A 22,179-nucleotide genomic window follows, 5' to 3' on the forward strand; every position below is an offset into this window, starting at 1 on the left:
ATTCGCAGGATAAAAGTTCCTGGCCCTCTTTTTAAATGAAATCAGGAAAATCTGGTTGGGATTTCTTCAGTTCAAGATGGTCAATCAGTGTCTTATCAAAGAGCCTTAAACCATAACGAGTTCACTTAATTACAAACTAAAGTCTTACTAGCGAATTCTTGAGTTTCAAAGGGCATACTCACATCAACACTTTTAGTTTATCACTTGTATGCCAATGTTTAACAAGTTCTCGTTATTCTGCGGGCATAAACGAAGGGCCCTCCACTTCTTTCTCACTTGTTCCTCACGTTCTGTTTGTGCTGGGACTTTTCTGCTGGGTTATATATCTGTATATCTGGGACTGGGGCGTTAAGAAGATGAGCCTTGGCCAGGACATTCGTAGGCACTCGCAGGCTGTGGCCACAGCTGAATCATGGCAACTTATTGAGCACTCGCCTCCCTTTCTATTTATTTTTTCCCTGGCAAAACCATTCCGGACACTCGATGTCCGGCATTCGGCATTCGGCATTCGGGGATTGGCTCTCATTAAACTTGGCATTCAAATCGCATCGCAACCAAAAGCCCGCTCGAACTTCACTTTCACTGCCACTTTCGCAAACGCTTTTTCCACTCGGAATCACTTAGGGGCGGTGGCTGGAATAGCAATGGAAAAGGGGGCGTGGTTGTGGGTGGGTCAGCTTGTCAATCTTAAACAATTTGCTTACTCACCAAAGTGTAGGCAGAAAACAGAACAATAACCGAGGCACATTAAATTGGTGGAAACCCAAACAGAACATGGTGCTGCAAATCATCTGCGAAGAATGAGAACAATGATATACATATATAAGAATAAGTATTAAACAGCAAAACGAATAAACAGAAATATTTCCTAGTTACATAAAGTATTTACAAACATAAAATAAATGTTTTCAAATGATAGAAACCCATACTGTGACATTTTTCAAGGAAATCAAAAAAACGTTCGTTTTATTAAAAATTAATAGATTACTAAATTTAAAAATATATAAAAAACTTTCCTTTCAACTTTTTTTTTTTGATTAAATACTTTAAAAGTTTATGAGAAGTTTTTGAGAACTATCAAAATTAGCTGCGCACCTGATTTTCCACGTTTTTTTCTTGTGTGAAAATGCCAGAGTCAGCTGTCGAGGAATTTCCGAAGTTTTCCTCCTGATTTGCTTCCTTTTTGGGTGTCACATTGACATACCCAGCCGCCCCGTTATCGCCGCCTATATCCTGGCATATCCTGGCATATCCTGCGGCTATGAATGCATGGGAATGCGTGGTGCCAAAGGGAATGTGGAAATGGAAAATGGAAAATGGCAAAAGTCTGCTGGCATGCGTTGATTGGCCATTGGCATTTAATCACGGCACCACATGACCCACTTTAAGAAAAGCCACCTACCTCCTCCGCATATCTGTTGAATTTCTTGGAAATTTTCAACCACAAGTCCGAGGCGCAAACAAATGAAATAATTTCACAATTGCAATTGCGTTTCGACCTGGGAATTCCTTTTGAATGGGAATGAAGTCATCAACGGCTAAGAGGAAAAAGCCGAGAATGTATGTGCATCTCAATTGACTATGGACTTAATTAAACTGAGGCATGCTGATACATTTAAAAATTGGATAACCTCTTGAAATGAGCAGAGAGCCCAAACAAATGATGCTATGTTTGGAAATCAAATTATGTCATTAAATTGTATATAAATAAAAGTCACGTACGGCGACAAATACCAAAACTAATTGCCCACATTGTTCAAGCTTAGGCCGAAGATGGCTTTTGCACACAGTTATACATATTTTCGGTGGAAATCTACAACTATTTCCCATTGAGATCCTGCCTGGCGAACTGTGCACTCAAGTCAAGTATCGATTTTGGCGGCAGGCACTAAAACAGCGAATAGCTAACAACATCAACATGCGCAACCACAATAGCTGACATTTTGTGACACAGTGTTGGCCAAAAGCCGCCAGTCAAACTCAACGGCACAACAAGTTGCAGCCAATGCAGAAGGCCGCAAGTGAACACACAGCAACACAACACAGATACATTGTTTGTCTTGGCCCACCACGAAAATTTCAATTAATGCGGCCTTTGCTGTCATCACAAAGCTACTTTGAAAGCCTGGAAGCAAACATTTTCCTTGTAAAACCAACCTCTCCTTCTCAACATTGTACTTTTATAGTTTAGTTTTTAGGTATAACAGTTGTAAGTACACACCATACCAAAACCATTAGAAAGAAATAAAATAGGGACAATTGAAAAGTAAACAAAAAACTAGTTAGCCAAGGTGCACATTTTTGTACATTTCCTTCCAAGTTTCAGCAATCATAACTTGTTGCTTCCTCAGGAAAAAAAAAGGCAGCAATAAACTTCTCAGCCTCACACAAAATACAAAAAAAACGAGGCAGCCTTGCTAACCTTCGACTTAAACTCACTCAGACACTCAAAGAAGGTCGTGTTTTTGGGAAACTTAATTTGGGAAACAATCAAACAAAATTGTTCAAGCCTGTTGCCACATTTCTGACTTGACTTTGGGTAATGTGCATGTGTGTGTGGAACCCCTTGAATCCCCAAAAAGTTGAAAGAGTTATTAAGAATCCGCTCATAAATACATGCATGAGGAGGGCAACTCCAGGCCGACAGCCTTGAAAGGGCAACTTGCGGAAGCGTTGACAGAAGTGCAAACCCAACCAAAGTCAAAACCCAAGAGAGCTTTTAAGGGAAAGAGGAGCCTTGAAAGAAAAACCATTTGACGCTTAATTTGAATTTTCAGCGGTGCCAAGTCAGTTCGCACTAATTAACTGCCTTGCGAGGAGGAAAGAGCTGGGAAAACAGAGGCAGCCGAATAAAGGAACAACAAAAAGAAGCCAACAGACCACCAAACCAAGCCAAACACCAAAAAGAACACATCAATCAATCATCGTCATTGTCATTATCATTAGCATGCCCAGAAAAGCAGAAGGAGACGAACTCGAGACAAGACGAGTCGAGTCGAGGAGTCGAGTCGCCCAGCGAAGTCTGCTGGCCATCATCAAATTTTCATTACCATCAATAATAAGCCAGGTCCAAGAGCAGACAGCAGATGAGAGCGATGAAATGCTGTGCTGTGTTGTGCTGTGTGGTGTGGTGTGGTGTAGATAGGGACAGTAGGAACGGGGGTAGCTGCATGGCGTAGATAGGGACAGTAGGAATATACATGAGGTGGGGGGGGGCGACATAGGATGAGTTGACTCGAATCGAATTGCTTTCAAATTAGATTTACCCGACTGCTGCATGCACGAAGGCTTTGGCCTTATTGTTATTGATGTGCTCAATGTTGTGACTCGTCCGTTGCACCACCCCTTGCCCCCTTGCCCCCTTGCCACCGTGACCTCTGACCCCAATTTCCATTAAGACCTTTGGCCGGCCAGTGCAATTTGGCAAACTCCTTTGCATGCCGTCCTCATAAATCACAAATCATAAAATCATAAATCAACAGCATTTGCAAAGAAATGGAAAACCGAGCTAGCCAAATTCTCCATATGTCACTGGAGGATGGAGAAGATCGACACCTTCATCCAAAAAAGTTTATCGTATTTATGATACGACTGAAACTCGAGAAATCAATAATTTTCCATTTCAAAACATAAATTAAGATAAAGAAGATATAATATATAAGGCACACTTTTAGATAAACCTTTAAATGGGCTTAGCCCATAACCTTACGTTGTATAAACCTTGTGGAACATTGAAACAATATTGCACCCTTAAAGAACGTTAAAAAACTGTAATTACAATTAGATAAGGATTAAAGGAATGGGTAAACTGACGTTTACCTTTTCCCCTTCTTGCGATTCTATCTACCGAACATGCACAGCAATTGCATCAACTACATTAAATGTTTGCAACTGGAATTGAATTTGTTGCAAATTAAAATGCAATTACGAGAGTTGGCTATACAGAGTTGCTGCTGGGCAACGCAACAATTTGGAATTCGCTTCGGTACCGAGAAATTGATAAACGAATTGCGCTTTGCATACAACTTTCCTTCTTTTTTTCCGAAGAGTGAGTGCTCTGTGCTTGGAGCTCGGTATTCAAAGCCCCAGTGCTTATCGGTCTTTGTCGCTATATACACCTTTAACTTGCCACGCCCCCATCCGTGGACCTGGGGGTTGGGACGGCATCGAGTTTCACGGGGAGATGTGGCGACGCAGGTAGACAAATGGACAAATGGACGGACGGACTGGCAAACCGCAAACAGATGCGGGTTTTGCCGAAGGTTTTGTTTTGCCATTTGGCCAACAGCTTTTGTCAAACGCATCCACAATTGCGGGCAGTAAAAAAAGAATTAGGTAATAAAAAACAAATTATGAAATATTTTTATTATTACAATTTTTTCAAAGGATATTGCAATAATCAAATGAAATTGGAATAGGTTTAAAAGCATCCAATTGGTATCTTTCAAATGCAATTTAATCCTAACATTCGATTGAATAATTATAAAGAGAAGTTGCTTTTATATTTCTGTGAAATATATTTCCATGACATATTTGCTTCAAAGGAAAAATATAAATTCCATTTGCAATCAGTCTGTGGGAAATATGAATCCCTTTGAATTCAAAGCGGTTTATTAAGTTGTTATGCAATAGTTTAAGACTAGAAGACTATATATGTGTGCAAGTATTTATGTATTGCCAAAACTATCAAAACGATTTAATCGTGATATCTAAAACAGCGGAAACTATAAAGTAGTTTATAAGGTAGTTTATTTCGAGTAGAAACCCGATTTTTCTTTTCCATTTAGAAAGATGGCTAATTTTGTAAGCCAGTCCACATTTTTGCAGCCCCACCTGTAGTGGCCATATCCACATTAAGCTTACCGCGATAGGGAAACGCAGCGGGTCCAAAGTAGGTGGCTAGTGGGGGGTGGGGGCGTGGCTGGGGGAGTGGCACCCTGCTGACAGCTTGTGGCACATTTCCACATTTTCACATTTCCACGCTGCCTGCATACCAGACATGAGATTGCCAGTTAAATACATATTTATATGTAAAGATATATTCCCCGCTTGCTTTATTTTCTTTATTTGATTGGTTTCAACATGAAATGCGGTTAACAGTAACTAAATAAGTTGGTCGTAGTACGGTGGTTACTGTTTAGATAAAACTGAAAACGAACACGGAAACCCAGCGAACTCGACACCGAGTCGAAATTGAAGGGGAATTTTCCACCCTTCCGCCCCCATTTTCCATTCCAGCAAACCACTTGATCCTCATTACAGGCACAAGCCACTTGAAGAATTAAAAACTTGTAGCTCTTAATTATTGGTCTGAAATTTCAACTTATTATTAGGCAACTCGTCCGACTTTCCTTCCCCCTTTTCTGGTGCTTGTCTAATTTCATTGTTTACCCAGTTTGCGCAGTTATATACGCATTTTCAGAACCGCAATTCTGCGGCATCGATGCCAGCGTTTATCGGCCCCCCTCCGAATCCAATTTGTAGTCGAACCAAAAAAGCAAATCGATGTTTAAGCCGTGAATTAAATGCCCTTTCATGAAGCCACCGGGTTGAATAACCAAGCTAACATCGGTTGACAAGCACAATTGAATAGTTTTCCGTTGAAAGCTTATCTGCGATTGAAATATGTTATTTAGGCACGGAGAAACATTGTATTAAATGAGTCGTTACCAATTTTTTATAAATTAAAAAGAACTTTATTTTTAAAGATCTTAAATAAATATAAAATATTGTGATATGAAAATTGCTCCTAGTAGATATATTTTGTAAGAGTATTGCAAACATCTTTCGCTCCAGGAATTGAAGCATCTGTTGCTTTCCCTTTCGGCATTCTGTTTGCCAGCTAATAATTGAAATTTTAATTAAACCTTTGTGCCAAGGCAGTGGCATAAATAAACACCTGAAAACAAACTATACTCACTGCATGCCGACAGATAGACACAGCGGGTAAGGCAAAAAACCAGACAGGGTTATGGGGAAAATGGGGAGGGAGGTCAAAAGTCTCTTCTTTTTTTTTAGGGGGAGAAGGACGCTTATCCACCTGGCTTGGGCCCAAAATTCCGCAGAGCCCACAAAATTCATTAAAATGAAATCGAAATCAATTGGGCGTAAAGTTTTATGTACGCTTTTATTTATATACATATACATTTTTTCATTCAGCTCACCTCGCGTTGCGTATACGCCATGGCTAACGAGCTGAAATGAAAATTTTTATGTGCGCCACATAAAATTATTGTAAGGCAAACAAAATACGGCCGGCTGTTTGGGCGGAAAAGTCGGGGTATCGGGTATACCAACGTAATCCGACGACGTCGTTAATAATTAAACGCTCAGTCAAGACCATTTAAATCACAACCAGATCAATCATCAGTCAGTCGTGGCCACATCAAATTGATCCAATTGAAATAAACAACAGGCCTGGGTTAATTGAATCGTTTGAGGGACATAAAAGTATATGAAAATGTCAGTTAAGAGATATTTGGAAAGGGGTTAGAGCATTATAAATGACGAACAATCGACCCAAAAATAAAAATGAAAGTGAAAACACAGAGTTTTAGAGAATTAGTTAGAGTTTACCAGAATTATTTTGAATTATGCCACTTTAAAATCGGATGTCTTTAAGAAAAGTTAAGAGCTTAGAAGTGCAGTTTATGGGCACTTTTCTGCAAACCGATTTTTTTTAAATTTGAAAAATTACGAAAAATCGACCCAAAAAAAAAAATTAATCTAAAAATACAGACTTTTAGGGAATTCAACCACGATCATTTTGAAGCATGCCACTTTGAAATCGGATGTCTGTAGGAAAAGTTATGAGAGTAGAAGTGCAGTTTTTGGACACTTTTCTGCAAACCCAATTTTTCGTAATTTTGGAAAGGGGTAACATCATAAAAATGACGAATAATCGACCCAAAAAAAAATTTTTAACTAAAAACACAGATTTTTAGGGAATCAAACCACGATCATTTTGAAGTATGCCACTTTGAAATCGGATGTCTGTAAGAAAAGTTATGGGCTTAGAAGTGCAGTTTTTGGACCCTTTTCAGCAAACCCATTTTTTGAAAATTTGGAAAGGGGTAACATCATGAAAATGACGAATAATCGACCCAAAAAAAAAATGTAACTAAAAACACAGATTTTAAGGGAATCAAACCACGATCATTTTGAAGTACGCCACTTTGAAATCGGGTGTCTGTAAGAAAAGTTATGGGCTTAGAAGTGCAGTTTTTGGACCCTTTTCAGCAAACCCATTTTTTGAAAATTTGGAAAGGGGTAACATCATGAAAATGACGAATAGTCGACCCAAAAAAAAAAATTTAACTAAAAACACAGATTTCTAAAGAATCAGACCACGATCATTTTGAAGTATGCCACTTTGAAATCGGATGTCTGTAAGAAAAGTTATGAGCTTAGAAGTGCAGTTTTTGGACCCTTTTCAGCAAACCCATTTTTTGAAAATTTGGAAAGGGGTAACATCATAAAAATAACGAATAATCGACCCAAAAAAAAAAAAAATAAACTGAAAACACAGATTTTTAGGGAATCAAACCACGATCATTTTGAAGTATGCCACTTTGAAATCGGGTGTCTGTAAGAAAAGTTATGGGCTTAGAAGTGCAGTTTTTGGACACTTTAAATACTTTATATATTATTATTGGCTTGGTTATCTGCCCTTCACTGCGTTGCAATTTTTAAATGAAAATAGAAGAGTACAAAAATAAAAATAATGAAGCAAGCAGAACGAATAGCAGATGGGTATATAACGAGCCGCCAAAACAGATTCACACTTGCTGATAAACCCAAAAAAAAATGCAAATAAACGAGGCGACTAAGTCAGCGCCCGAACATATGCAACAATTTATATCTGTTTACGCGGCCTTTGACCCGCAACTCGTGACGAGGGGTCGAAAGGGGGCGCACATTTGTCTTTTTGTATCATTAAAAATTGACTGAGAGTTTATTATGATTGAACTGTTTTCATCTGGCATGTGGCACCCGCACGGCATTAATACACATCAGGCAACGACTCCGGCTCAAACTGTACGTGCACTGAAAGAAATTGGTGTCATTTTAGTTTAGAAAATGTTTCTGGCTGAAATATATGTTTGAGATGCGTGTGCTATTGATATTATAAACTCGTTAAAATGAAATAAATAGAATATATGTGGCAAATCCCATTCATATAGAGCTATTGGTTTTTCCCTGTGTACTTGTACGTGTTTCCAGTGCGCTGGTGTGCGTGTATAGACGGATAGGCAGGCGGAGACTTCATTTACATGCTGCACACACACACACAGGAAAAGGCGGGAAAGGCGGAAAAAGTGGGAAAAGCGAAGAAAGCGGGGAAAATGCGGGAAAAAAGCGGCAAATGCGGAATGTGGGCAGGTGGGTGGAGCACACTTTCGCCAGCCGCAGATGGAAAATCAGCCAGGCGACGGAAAGCGGCAACATTGAAATACATTATTTATAGAAAATTATATTAATGACTAGACAGTAAAATAATAAATATTATTTCCCAAAGAATTTGTTACCTTGGCGATCTAAATTTATTAATTCCAGCCAAGATAGAAGAGTCCCATAAATCTCAAATTTTAAATGCAATAAAACACAAATTTATAACTGATAAAAGGAAGTGATTTATGTTGAGCGAGCGGAATCAGTAGAGATTTATGTGTGAAATAGAACAGCTGTTTTAAAATTATTTCAAATTATTAGCTAAGAAGCTTCTTTAAAAAATATACCCACAGGCTCTGGTAATTTTTTCTGTAGAACTAATTGACTTTTATGGAATCAATCCAAATGCCACTGACATTTTCGTTCGCCCATGCAACTGCTTAACCGCCATCAGAATGCGGGGGTGGACTAAAGCAAGTGTGTTCTATCCGCAAGGGGGAGTGGCACCACCCAATGGGGCGTAGGTGGGTGGTTGGGTTTTCCTACTTGGGAGCGCCCAAGCGGAAATGTTGCATGCCATGCACATACAAGCCGCTTACCAAGTATTCCGAAGAACGGGCCACTGACACATCGACAGATGTTGCAGCCAACATTGATTTGCATGTTAACAGATGTGTTTGTTGTCCGTGGAGCAGGTGCTGAGCGATGGAGAAAAACTACATTGTGCCCGACATAATATAGTCTTTTTATTTACACACGAGATTCGCCATGGAATTTCCGATCTTAAGGAGTCTTACAAAATCTGAAAAACTTGGGCCTAGGAAAATCTGGAAAACATCTGTATACCGAGGAATATCATTTTATGGACTATGAACATCTCCGAAATCTTTAAATATTGTGGGGATAACTACACTCAAAAGTCATCGGAAAACTTTCGAAACTTTTTAAATTTTAACTTATTTGCGAACATTTATCATACGCATTCTTGTCTATTTCCTGACCCTAATGGGCCCGAATCCAATGGTTTAACCATGGAAATGTTGACGATCATCGACAATTGAAAACTTTCCCTTAAACCTGGTTATTTCCTCTCGGGTTAGTCCTTCATTCAGCGTCTCTTCTAGATGATGAGCTGATGAGCTCCCTGTCATTTACTTTGATTTTTTCCAGGAATTGTTAACAAATTAAAAATAAAATAAAATGCATCCAAAGCTATTAAAGGTGTAAGGGAAAGTTCACTAATAATTACTGCTCATGGCCGGACGATTAAAGGGGCCTTCGTTTTCCCAGTGGTGCATTTTCCACTGTTTATCCATTTATCCCGGCAGTTGCCACCCGATTTCCCACTGCAGCCGCAACTTTGTAGTGGCCAGGGAAGAACTTTTGCCGATCTCTTTGCTGCGGCTACATTCAATTGTCGTTTTCATGGTCTGTCTCACAATTACGAATGGAAATTAAAAAGTTTTCCGGACGAGGCGGGGTGACGATAGAGGAAAATGGGCGTAAGATGATGTGGGAAACGGAAAACTTTTCGCACAGCACAAACTGCAACTTTGTGGCCGGTACGTTTTTGTTTCAGTCTTAATTTGAATGTTTTCCTGCCACTTGCCATCGAACGGCTTTCATGGGATTTATAACTGCTTGATTATTGGCCGAGATGCCGAGTCCTTGGTAGGTGGCAATTATCTCGCCGGTTATTGCTGACTATCCGGAATGGGAAATCGCAGAAATCAGAGGAATCAGAGGAATCGAGGAATCAGATAAATCGAACATCTCGAGAGAATCGGAGAAAGGAAAGCAGTGGGGGAACCGGAATAAGCCTCTTACAACAATGTCAATGGCAAAGATGGGGTATTATTATGCCGCGAACATGAGGCTGTGTCAGCAAACTGCACAGAAAAAAATGTTTATGTATCTTAAAAAGTTTAAGTCAAGATCAAGATTTAAAAATGTGGTTGACCATGAATTCCATTTTAGAAAAATTATGGCAGTATCGTTCATAAGTTCTATCAATTAACTCTTACAAGTTAAGTTGTAAAACATTTTTAAGATTATCTAGCCAAAAACTATTTAAAGGCATCATTAGAAGTTTAAAAATATGTGTTAAAAAATATATGAATTTTCTAAAATAGAATCAAGGGTATAAATATTTTATATGTATTATAATTTGTTTGGAACTTTAAATTATTTGACATGAAGAAATTGACTAATGTCAATTACCTATTTTTTTGAATAGGTAATTGTCTCTGATATTCACTTTTTTACTTTCTGTGTGCTGCCTTGGTAGACGAGTGCAACTGAAGGCGGCTGGTGCAACTACATCGCGTATACGACCTGTTTAACAGCTAATTTAAACAGATTTATGACGCGGGCACTGCGGACTTTGCAGAGCCTCTGGGCTGTGATGTCCTGGGCTGGGATTACGGACTGGAGATCCTTTCAGGTGTGTGGCCACCACTCGAAGGCCGCCACCACTCGAAGGCACTCAATGTTGCGAGGCCTTGTCTTTGTGTCACTAAACTCACTAAATAAATTTAATTGTGGAGCAACCAATTTATTTAGTTTGTGGCACTGTTCACAGTAATGTTTCCTATCTCGGTAATAATATTCCCACTTACCTGTCTTAAACTTCTATTCAGGACAAAAGAAGTATTAAGAATTGTATATAGTTTTTACTATTCAGCACAGAAATGTGTTAAGATGTATTATAAATCAATTGCTAAGGCCATTATGTTTCATTTTATTTAAAAGAAGTCAAAACAAGTTCTCAATTGAAAGGAAACCTACAACTAAACGTAGTTCAGCCCAAAACCCAGAACTAATTAACTCAAAAGTGGCCAAAAATGTATTTAAAAGAGGCCAAAAGGTCTTTGTTGGATGAGATTTATTTTAGGCAAACATTAAAGAACTTGTAACAATTTAAATTTAATTACACTAAAATCCAAGAGAAGACTTTAGTTTATGGAAGAAACCCTAAATCAATGTATATATAAGCCGCTTATTATGTCTTTAAAATCAAACTTAAATGTCGTCGAAGGTACAAACAATTCCTAATATTTCTGCCTTGGTTGTAAGTCGTCCTTTTGACCTCATAGTTTCGGGTTTGTTGCTTTTTTAAATATCATTCTTGTCTGCTATTTTTCATTCTATCACATTTGTGCCAATCATTTCGCCTACAATCCATCTTTTGGCCTAAATAATGTATGCCATTTATTTGGCTCCATCTTCGCATCTATCATACCGTTTGCAGTTAACCTTTCCGCAGCATTTGAATGTATCTTATGCCATCTGTATGCCGTAGCTGTTGCATCTGCTCAGCGGGAAAGCTCCGGTGGGAAAAGCTTTGCATTCAGCTAAAGCTTCGCCCCGCTTTTCCACCCCCCTTTCCATCCGATTTTCCCGCTTTTCGTTATTCGCATTTGAAGGAGACTCCTCCTTCTCCAAGATGGGAAACCCACTTCTTTCGCCTTTGTTGTGCTGGCTGGCTGGCTGGCTGGCTGGCTGGCTTTCCTTCGTTTTTCGGCATGCACTTGTGGCGCTTTTCCACCCAAACCTCTTTTCCCACCTTCCACCACCCAACCGAAAAACCTCTCTCACCTTGGCACACTTCGGCTGGCCGGATTCAGGTTCGGATCGAGGTTCGTTATGCTCGTTCCTCGGCTGTGCGATTTCGATTTCGGGCATGCATCAAGTGTAACGCTCGGTTCGCAGCCAGTTTTTCCCGGGAACTCGACGCAGCGTGTTGTTCCATCGCTGCTGCCCCAAAAACCTTCCATCTGAACAGCCAACACAGCCAAAATAGTCCACTTTTAGCCAGAAACAAAAGAGCATCCTAGCCAAAAAGCGAACGGAAAACTCGAGTTCTTCTCACCCAGAGTGAACAATATTTTTTTTGAACATGTGCTTCTGTGTTTTGAGTGTTGATTGAAAAACTTGATTTGCCAACAAAAATTACGAAGTCCAAAATTGATTCGGAAAAACCTCTCGAAAAACAGGTACCAAAAAAAAACGATTCGGTGGTAAATTCAATTTAAACAAAAGACTTTCTTTTTTTGTGTTTTAATTTAGTGAATGATTTTAAAATATATGATTTAAGTAAGATTTAAGTAAGCTTAAATCTATTTCAGTTACTTAGAAAATGGTTCTTGTGTATGGTTCTTCATTCTAAAAGAATATTTAAAATATAAACTTTTGTTTTTATTTTTTGCAATTGTTGACCTCGAGCCGGAAACATTTTAAAATAAACATCAAAGGTTGCTAACAAACAAAATTAAAGTTTATATTTAAAATCAATTACAATTATTTTAACTTATCTTGTGTGATTTTTATTATTTACGGGTATGAACTGAAAAAGGTTGAAAGTAAAATAGTAAGCTATTTTAATAATACATTTTAGAAAGTTTTAAAAGTAAATATTTGTTACTTATTAATAGCACATAAAGTGGTTTTTAAATATAGAAGTTAGTTCAACACCCACCACCAAATTTTCCACCGATTTCCACTGGCTACCGCAACATCATCATCGATCCAATTCGGCAAACGATAATTCATTTGTAATCTGCATTGATCATAAATAAACTCATCGCTTGTCATAATTAATTCAATGAAGTTTTTTGTTATTTTTTGTTTTTTTTTTCGTTATGAATCCTCGCTCTGATATTTCGGTATCGTAAATTATACTAGCTGGGTGACATTGCGCATACGACGCGTTGGACGCGAGGCATTTTATGTGCAAACTTTTAGCTTAGTTTCACTTGCTGTATTTTATTTTTTTCTTTTTTTTTTTTTTGTGTGCCCCAGTGATGATTTATTATTATGCCATTATTGGCTGACTTCTTATCGCACTTGTCGCAGCTTTTTGCTTGAATGGGATTCTTTTTTGGCCAAACTGAACCGAAGGAGTTCTATATATCTGCCCGATGTGTGTGTGTGTATGTTTAATTCATTAACTGAGTAATCGCAATCGATAATGCGATAAAATGTTTATTCTACGCACAGATAAACTGCTCTATTGGCAGCTAGTGTAACCATTGTCATGGCCCACTGCCGATTATTGCACTTATTACTCATCAATGTCAGGGTTTCATCTCTCTAATATTTTTTTGGCGGACTGTTTTTTTTGGAATCCCATCGCCGACACCGAAGTGCAAATTTTGGGATAAGTAAATGGCCAGCTTTACGACCTCTGTTGCTCCAATTTAATATCCCTTTGTCTTAGACACATATAGAAAGTCCTTTTGGGGCCGCCATAAAAGCAACTCAATCAGCGGAATGCGATATGGGGGTTCTCTTATCTGTGGCGTGTGTAATCGCTCTCTCATTGTTATGACTGTCATGCAGATTAACTCCCCGCTGGATTGGTAACTCCACTTCACGGATATCTCAGAGTATCCGAGATGGCGGGATTAAGGGAGCTCAGTGCGAATTCACCGAACGATTTTCCTGGATTTGCGGCGAAACAGCGCGTTTCGGCAATGTGAATAGAAAAAATCCAACCAAATATGTGTTCACAAACAAAAAACAAAGAGCCTAAATCATAAATTAAATGATATATTCTATGGTAATATCTTTGTACAAAATAACAAGGAATTACAATAGAGTATAATATTGTGACTTTAGGCCTTAAACATATTCAATATACTGATTTTATAAATTCTAAATATACAATTAAAAAATGTTTAACTCCAGTGGAATATTGATGTTGATGAATATCATTTTACACAACATACCAAATATAAAGTAATATATTCCTTTTGCTCGTAGTTAATGGATTCAACAAGTAAGACACAACCAAAACAGTTTTTTAACTTATAAAGATTAATTTTTAAGCATTAAAAGCATTAATAGAATACAATTTAATTTTAAATGGTTTTTATTGAAATTTGCTAATGATTTAGTAAATTGTCTTAGACTCGAAAAGTTCAATTTATAATACGAACTGACGATTTTGAAACGTGCTGTATTTGATTGGTTCGATTGCAATTTTCCCCTATCTCGCTTATCACAAATCAAGTTATTCATTCAGATATTACAATTCCGAATCCAATTCCCCTTCGACACTGATAAAGTCGCACCGAAACTGAAGCACTAATTGAAACGACAACAATGTGACACCCAAAGGGGGCGCAAGGACCTGCGGGGGGCGTGGCTGGGGACTAGATATCCCGATGGGTGTGAGCAGAGCAACAAGTCAGCTTCTAAGTCGAGGGACAGTTCATTAGGGGATAAAATTCAAGACAACACGCTCACACACACACACACGAAACTAGTGGAAATTGTCTCATTAGTACAAGCACGCATCACACGCACACACTTACAAGAAACATACACCGAAAACAAAATAGTAAGAAAAACACATTTATAAATATTTTGTATTACAAGCAATACATATTTTTAATAGTAAATAGTTATTAAACTAAAGTGATAAGGCTGGGATTCTTTTTGTAATATTATCATTTAAGGGTCAAGCTTGCTATACCCTATGAATATGAATTTTATGTCTAAAATGAAACGTATCTCTAATTTCTCCCTGTGCTTTTATACATATATATACGCTAAGAGGCCGGGCCATAATTTCCCACCAAGACGCTTGTCTATAAAAATCCTCACAAATTGTCTTCGTCATTGTTGCTGCTTTTCTCCTCGGCTGTTATATATCTTCCAACTATTGTTGTTATTTTTGTAGACGTTTTCTTTTTTTTTCGAGCTGAATCTGTTGCAGGCATAAAGATGAAGTCGAACAGCCGAAGCCCGGCGAACTGACAGCTCAGGAAACGGAAAACTAGAGCGACAACTTTTGCGAAAAACAAAAGACAACTTTTCCGGTACACTGAGTCTTTTTCGCCCTCAAACTCGAAAAGTAGTCCTAAGATGACAGGAACCTTAACTTTTTTTTAGATATCTACATATGTATAATGCAGTGTAATCCTGATGTTTTGAAACAAAAGTAAGCCGTTCTTAAGAATGGAAATAAAACCCTTGATGATATCACATTTTTAAATGTTTAGAGGATCAAACCAAAAATAAAAGTACACTTTTTATTATCAGTAATCCATATTATAAACGCTTTCGTTGCAAATTAAAGTAAGTAGAACTTTAGAAAACATTTCATCTAAACTAAATTTATCAGCAAGTCATACGATTTGCCCCACTGTGCCGAGCAACAAGCACCGCTTCCACATCCACACACATGGCCCATGGCTGATAAGGAGCTCTTGTGTGCCGGCATGTCATTTGGCTGCTTTGGGTCATTGGCTTTTCCTCGTGAAAATGTCCCAGCCTCAGAATTCACAAACTCTGACTTCACTTGTCTCTGCACTGCAATAAAAATGTATATGTTCATTGGAAAAAGTTTTGAAGTAATAGTTCTTAAGTCTCTATAAAAGTCTCTATAAAAGTCTCTATAAAAGTCTCTATAAATAATGCATTCAAGGCACGAGATCTTCTATTAATTAATAAAAGACTTGGTAAATTGATATTAGCAAACATTTTATTTTAATTTTATATATATATTTCACATAAATGAAATTGTATTTAAATTAATGAATATTTTTGTATATTTTATTTAAAAAGGAGAAACAAGTTTTAAGTGTTCTTTTCTGTGTGTTGAACTCGGTTGAGTTCAGTTCAGTTCAATTTCAGTTCCACACACTCTTTTGGCCCGATTCTTGTTGCCAATGATAAGAACCAGCAATATTTGTTGTTTTTCCAAATGGTTGTTGCTCTTACTTCTATTTGTTGTTACTCTATGTGTTGTTCTTTTATTTGTTGTAGCTGGCTGTTGCTTGTTGACAGTGCGGGTGCTCTGTTTTTTTCTTTATTTATTTATTTTCTTTTTTTTTTGTTGCGTCGAGTGTGTACGAAATTTTTGTAATGCCTGCGGCGAAGATGGCACCCGCTTTCACCCCTTTGTCCCTTGTGTTTGGATGTGTGTGTGTTTGTTTAAATTGCCTTTTTCGTGTCATTCACGAGACAGACAGAAATTTGTGCCTACATGAATGATAAATATGCATATCCCACGTCCACCCCACAAAACACAACCACCCGAAAACCGCTTTCTTATCTCTTCGTGCTAAACAAAACCGACACAAAATGGCATTTATAATTACTTGAGCCCTCGTTTTGGCTGCGGCTTTGCGATTAAGCCGATCTGAAAAAGCCCCAAACCGAATGACTCAAACCCTTTTGCCAACCCAGAATTACTAGAACAACTGCTGATTGTGACACATAAAAGTGTGTGTCTTTTCCCACCCTCACAACTTCATAAATATTCAAATCAATTTAGACAAAGTTCACCCAATGGGCAATGGGAATTCGTAATGCCACAAAGAGTTGGGCTTAATGTTCAATGCGGTCTGATTATGGGGCTTAGTTTATCGGGGGTTCAAGGTAGTAAATCTCAAAAAGATTGTTCTTGGGAATTGTAAAACTAAGTTGAGTTGACAGAGAGCTGCTTAAAATACAAAGCAAATATCTGTGGTAAAACAAATAATTTGTTTTGATCATTTTAGAAACTTTAATTATTCCCAAGGAATTAAATTATCAACTTGTTCATTTGATGGCCTTAGAAAGTGCATTAAAGCAATATTTTAATTAATTTAACACCAAACAACTGAGGTAGATTGGCCTCGCTTGAAATTTACCTTGAAATTTAAACTTCTCTCATATATTTTTTATGGTTTCTAATTTCGCTAAAATTCATTTTCACTAACTCTTGCTTTTCATGCTTTTGTTTTGTTTAATTCCAAATTAAATTTGAAATTGCTTTGGTTTTGCCTGTCTAATCCAGAAAGTTGAGATGTTGAATTACTTAAAGTCCATTGCAAGGCTCTATTTATAAGCAGAAACAAAGTGAGTCAATAAAGTGGACAAAAAAAAACAGTTTTTGGGGCCCTTTCTTCATTGTCATTGGTTTGTCATTTATTTGTCTTCTGGTGCTCATCCCCTCCCCGAATAAAAACCCCACCTTCCTTTGTTTCTGTTATGACATTTCATTTCTCCTCGCCCTGCTTTCTTTGGCTCTGATTGTTTATTTGCTTTTCATCAGATTTGCACAGCCTACAATCCTCCATATAAAACTGTAGGGCCCCCATCCTCCCCCGGATTCATTAGCATTCTGCCCGAGACCAAAGCCCAAAAACAGAGGAAAAGAAAATGTATTTTGAGGGGCCAGCCCCAGAGAAACTCAGTTGTTTATCTTTGTTTGCTGTGGCCATTGTTGCTGTTGTTGCTGTTGTTCCCTCTGTTGCCTGTTGCTTGGCCAATTGTTGCTGTCCTTTGTTTCATTCAGTCCTGTTCCGATTCAACGCCAACGGTATGATATGATATCCTTATTAGGCTTTGCTTTGTGCGAATGTCCAATAACCTTGATTAATTCCGCTGCAGCAAGTTAATCAGGTGGATTCTAAGGTTCATCACCTTATGGAATTTACCATGATCAGTATTAATGTTTAAATTTATAAAAGGTATCGATGTGGTTTACTAAACTACAACCTATACTGTCCAATTTTAAAGACCCCAGTGAAACCACCAAATTAAACAGCACGTGATCTCTGTCAAACGACAGAAATGAGATAAAAATTGAGAGGATGTGTGGAAAAAGCATTCCCATATTTTGTGGCCCTTTTTGTGTGCGAACACCACCACCCTTCCCCCCACCCCCCCTTCGTCATAGAGCCCTATATACTGGGGAGCTTTATGTTTATAGTACATGTACACAAGTATTTATGCTTTTCAATTTTAGTGCTGCACCTGGCTGAATGCTTGGGCGGCTGGTGGGATGCTTTTACCTGGTGAGCAGGTGAGCCAGTGCATTCAGGGCCAGTCACGAACATCACCCACAAACATAAAGGCACAAGCAAACACCGGTTGGTAAGTAGATAGGGACAGTAGGGACGTTGGGAGATGGGGTTGTGCTAATCTGGCCCATACGAGCACCCCCACACACAAATTGCAAAGGGGGACCGCAAATCTATGACCACCACCGAACCCTTTTGCATTTCATAAATTTTTGGAAATTCTGCCAAGATACCGACAGAGTTCCCTTTACCAGCTTTGCAACTTAAGTCAGGTGTGTAATTCGTTTTGATTGTCCAATCCTTAAAAAACCCTAATTTCCAGCTGAGCTACCAAATTATTGAGTTTCTCCCCCCTTCATTTCACCATTTCAATTTATTTCGTTTTACGTGCGCTGCGTTTCATGATTATTTATTTCGAAATACGTTTTACGATCCCCTCCAACAGTAGTCAATGATTTATTATTATTATCATCGTTATGTTTATTCATAAATTTCATTGAATGAAAACCGGAAAATGTTCCAGATAATAAAATAAGCATCGAGCGAAAAAAGGGAAAACAAATTGGGAAAGAAGAACCGTTTGAACTAGGAAATTACCTTTGCCTAAGACTAATTATAAATATTATGTACACAATTTTTACCTATAATTAAATGTATTTAAGCTTGAAGAAATATTTGTTTAAGCTCATATGAAAAAAGAAAATTATTACCCAAGTTGCATCTTAATAACAGAATCGATTGGTAATTCACAAATAGTTGAGCAAGATTTGTGCTCTCCATTCGATATCCTGGGAAACTGTAGCACAGACTACTACACAGACTATTTTTCATCCCCCTTTTCCGCACTTTTCCATTTTTCCACCATTGCATTGGCTATTCCGTCGACTTGCGCTAAACTTCATGCAAATCGAATTGTTCAAGTACAATAGAAAGTTGCATTTTTCCTCCACGAACTCTGCCTCAATGGTAAAAAAAAGAAAATATGGGAAACCAACTAAAAATTAAAAGAAATTAATTTACAAAGAGGAAAACTGAGGGAAGCCCAAGGCCAGACACGAGGACCGCAGGCAATTTCCCCACCCTCCTCAACCTTTGGCCCCCCTTCACCGCCTCTCTTCCTTTTTCTAGGATAATCCATTTATTCAGCTTACTGCAGTCAATATGCCGCAACTCGTTTAACTTGAGCAAATTTTCGGGCTCCTAAGCCGCAACCAAAGTTTCACTGGCAGTTCGGATCAACTGGTCTTAAGACCCACTGAACACACACTCCACAACAAAAAAATAAAATAAAACACAAAGCTGCCAAAGTTTGACTTGCTTAAGCGCCTTTCAGTCTTCACTCTTTTGCTAAAAAAAATCAGAAGCAAAGGAGATTAGCAAAAGTGAGTCTTAAATGCCCCCGAAAGTAGGCAAAGCAAGCTAACTGATCAATTACTAAACAAATATTATATACTAACATAAGGAGAACAATTTGTAAAAGTCCAGATTTCCAAACTTTTCAACTTTACTAATTATCAATGGTTTTAAAAACAAAGTACATTTGAAGAAAAAGGATTTTGTGAATTAAAAAAAAGAAAATAATCATTTTCAAGAGTAGAAAATGATTTCGAAATCATCATTGTTATTTTTACAAGTCACCAAATTATTTCGATGATAAAATGAGTTGTCAGATTACAGCAATTAAATCATTTTCATTTTCGTTCCTGCCCCACTTTAAGCATATATTTTGGCTGCTGTCTTTCCGGCTACAGTGTATCCGTTTTGAGAGCCTCAGAATATGGATAATGCCCGACAATTGAGTTGGTTTTCGTCTTTTTCTGCTCTTCCCGGGTTTTCCTGCTCTGAATGCTGAGTGATTTCAAGGCATTTTGCAGCGATTTCCGCCGCTTCCTCGCAACTTTAGCTGTTGCAAGTGCAGCTTGTTGCACATTGTGCCAAATACTACTGTGCACAAAGTAAAAGCGGGGGAAACAAGTAAAATTCGCATTTTATTTCAGAGCATTTCTCGCATGTACAATGTGTGTAAGCTGGCACAGATTAAGTTGCACTTCAAGTGACATTTAATCGCTTAAAATGCATTTGAAGAGCCACTCCTCCATTTGTATCCTACACAGTAAGAAGAATCCGTATTATGTGGCAATCAAGTTGATGTGTTTTATATGATATGCCTGTCAAAACATGAATTTGATGTAATGTTGTAATAATATAATTACTATATCATTTATTCATATGATATAGCATCAAAATGAACCCCATTTTAGTCTTTATCTAGCTGACTTTATTTTCTGTTTATAGTTTTGCGACCCCTCAGAAGTGAGCAACAAGGAGGGGACTCTTTAAACTAAGGGACCTTTACTTTAACTCCATTAAAGTCTAATTAATGTCAGCCACGTTTATTCTCGTGCTTTTGTTAACATAAACTAAGTTAAGGAAGAGCAGAAGCTGCTACAGAAATACCCATAAAATTAAAATAAGTAGCAGGGCATTTAGTGAGCACTGCACGCGAAGAAAGCAGGAGAAAGCTGTAGAAAGCGGTGGCTAAGGGTCTTCAACTGCCACGCCCCACATAAATCTGTTTAATTAGCCCGAGTTTCGCCAACTGGGAGAAAGTTTCACTTTTTCCCAAATGCCCTGTAAGGTAGGCAAAATGGGGATTCCAGTTTATGATCGGCCAAAGAAAAAATAAACCAAAATATATTTTAAGCTTTAACTTAACTTCATATTGAATAATGTAATCTTGTCTATCACACAATGAGAAGCTTAAAAAATAAAATTTTTTAATATTTTAGACATTTATTTGAGTTTTAAAAACATTGTTATATGAATATTGTTTAAAGAGAGTTTCTACATAGCACACAAATGATTTTATTAGCCATTTAAAATGTATACAAGTCTCTTCTCAGCATAATACTTTGTTTTCATGCCATTTATTTGATGGTAATTATTTTTTTACACAGAAATGAAACCTTCGACAATTCTCGCCCCTTTTCGTGTTTTCGTATTTATTGTTTTTCTTTTGCCGAAACGGTTTTCGCTTTAATTTCAATTATCAAATGCTGACACCCAGTTGTAGTAAGATAAGCAGGTGGCTTTTAATTTATGGCTTTTTCGTCTCTCATCCAGGAACATTTTCCATTTGCAGGTAAACAGGAGAATTTGCCAAGGAAATTATCATCATCGAGTCACGTAATTAAAACGAAACGTAAGACTCGAGAAATAAGAGCAAATATTTGCATTTTCCGGTGGCGGCGGAAAAGGAAAAACGCTGGCGAGGCTAATAATAAACTAAGAAATAAAGGACGAACGACTAAGAGCCCAACTACCGCCCGTTAACGTGGCCATAACAATTTGCCAGTTAGCGCTACAGTTACCGCCACAGTTACTGCTCCACTTACACTGACTGCTGATAATAAAACGTCACAGCCCGCCGAATCGAAGGAGGAGAGCACTGAGAGAAAAGCGAGGGGCGTTGATTCACCAGCCGTAGTAGCCCACAGCACAAGGACACCCGGGGATTCAAGGATTGCAGGATGCGTGGCCGTCACTTGCGTCGCCGGTTCAGCCTGCAGCCCTCGTTCATGAAGGATGACAATGCCGAGGATAAACCAAAGCGTGACAAGTAAGTTATGGCTGGGTGAAGGTGAACCCCCCGAAAAAAACGGGTTAAAAAGTAGCATATGCACGGGGCTTCACATCCCTCACCTGGTTGTAAAAAGCCAGGGAAAATGGTGGACAAAAAGAGAAAGGGAAATCCCCGGATGAGCCGGGCACGCCAATATTTATGGTTCATAAAACTGCGCTGAAAGGCACAAAGTTTACGCACCTAAAATCTTTATACCCTTAAATATAGTTAAAGTCAATAGTTGAGACTTAAACTATCCCTCTACATAGTCTTCGATATATTAATTAATGTAGGATGGATTGTTGGTTTAAATTCCAAGATTTCACCTTTTTCTCTGAGAGTGTAAAGAGCTAATAAAATTAATCACTA

General features: G+C 38.1%; 1 protein-coding gene across 1 annotated transcript in view; it reads left to right on the plus strand.

The window, feature by feature from the left end:
• Positions 1-12,126: 12,126 nt before the first annotated feature.
• Positions 12,127-22,179, plus strand: part of LOC108047017 (ras-related protein Rap-2b) — a 31,413-nt gene continuing 21,360 nt past the window's right edge. Inside the window, exons 1-2 of the mRNA XM_017127043.2 lie at positions 12,127-12,386; positions 21,331-21,807. Of these exons, the coding sequence (XP_016982532.1) occupies positions 21,719-21,807 (89 nt within the window). The 5' untranslated portion in view covers positions 12,127-12,386; positions 21,331-21,718. The remainder of the gene's footprint in view (positions 12,387-21,330; positions 21,808-22,179) is intronic.

The sequence above is a fragment of the Drosophila rhopaloa genome, unplaced genomic scaffold, assembly GCF_018152115.1.
Source record: "Drosophila rhopaloa isolate 14029-0021.01 unplaced genomic scaffold, ASM1815211v1 contig_3, whole genome shotgun sequence".
Taxonomy (NCBI): domain Eukaryota; kingdom Metazoa; phylum Arthropoda; class Insecta; order Diptera; family Drosophilidae; genus Drosophila; species Drosophila rhopaloa.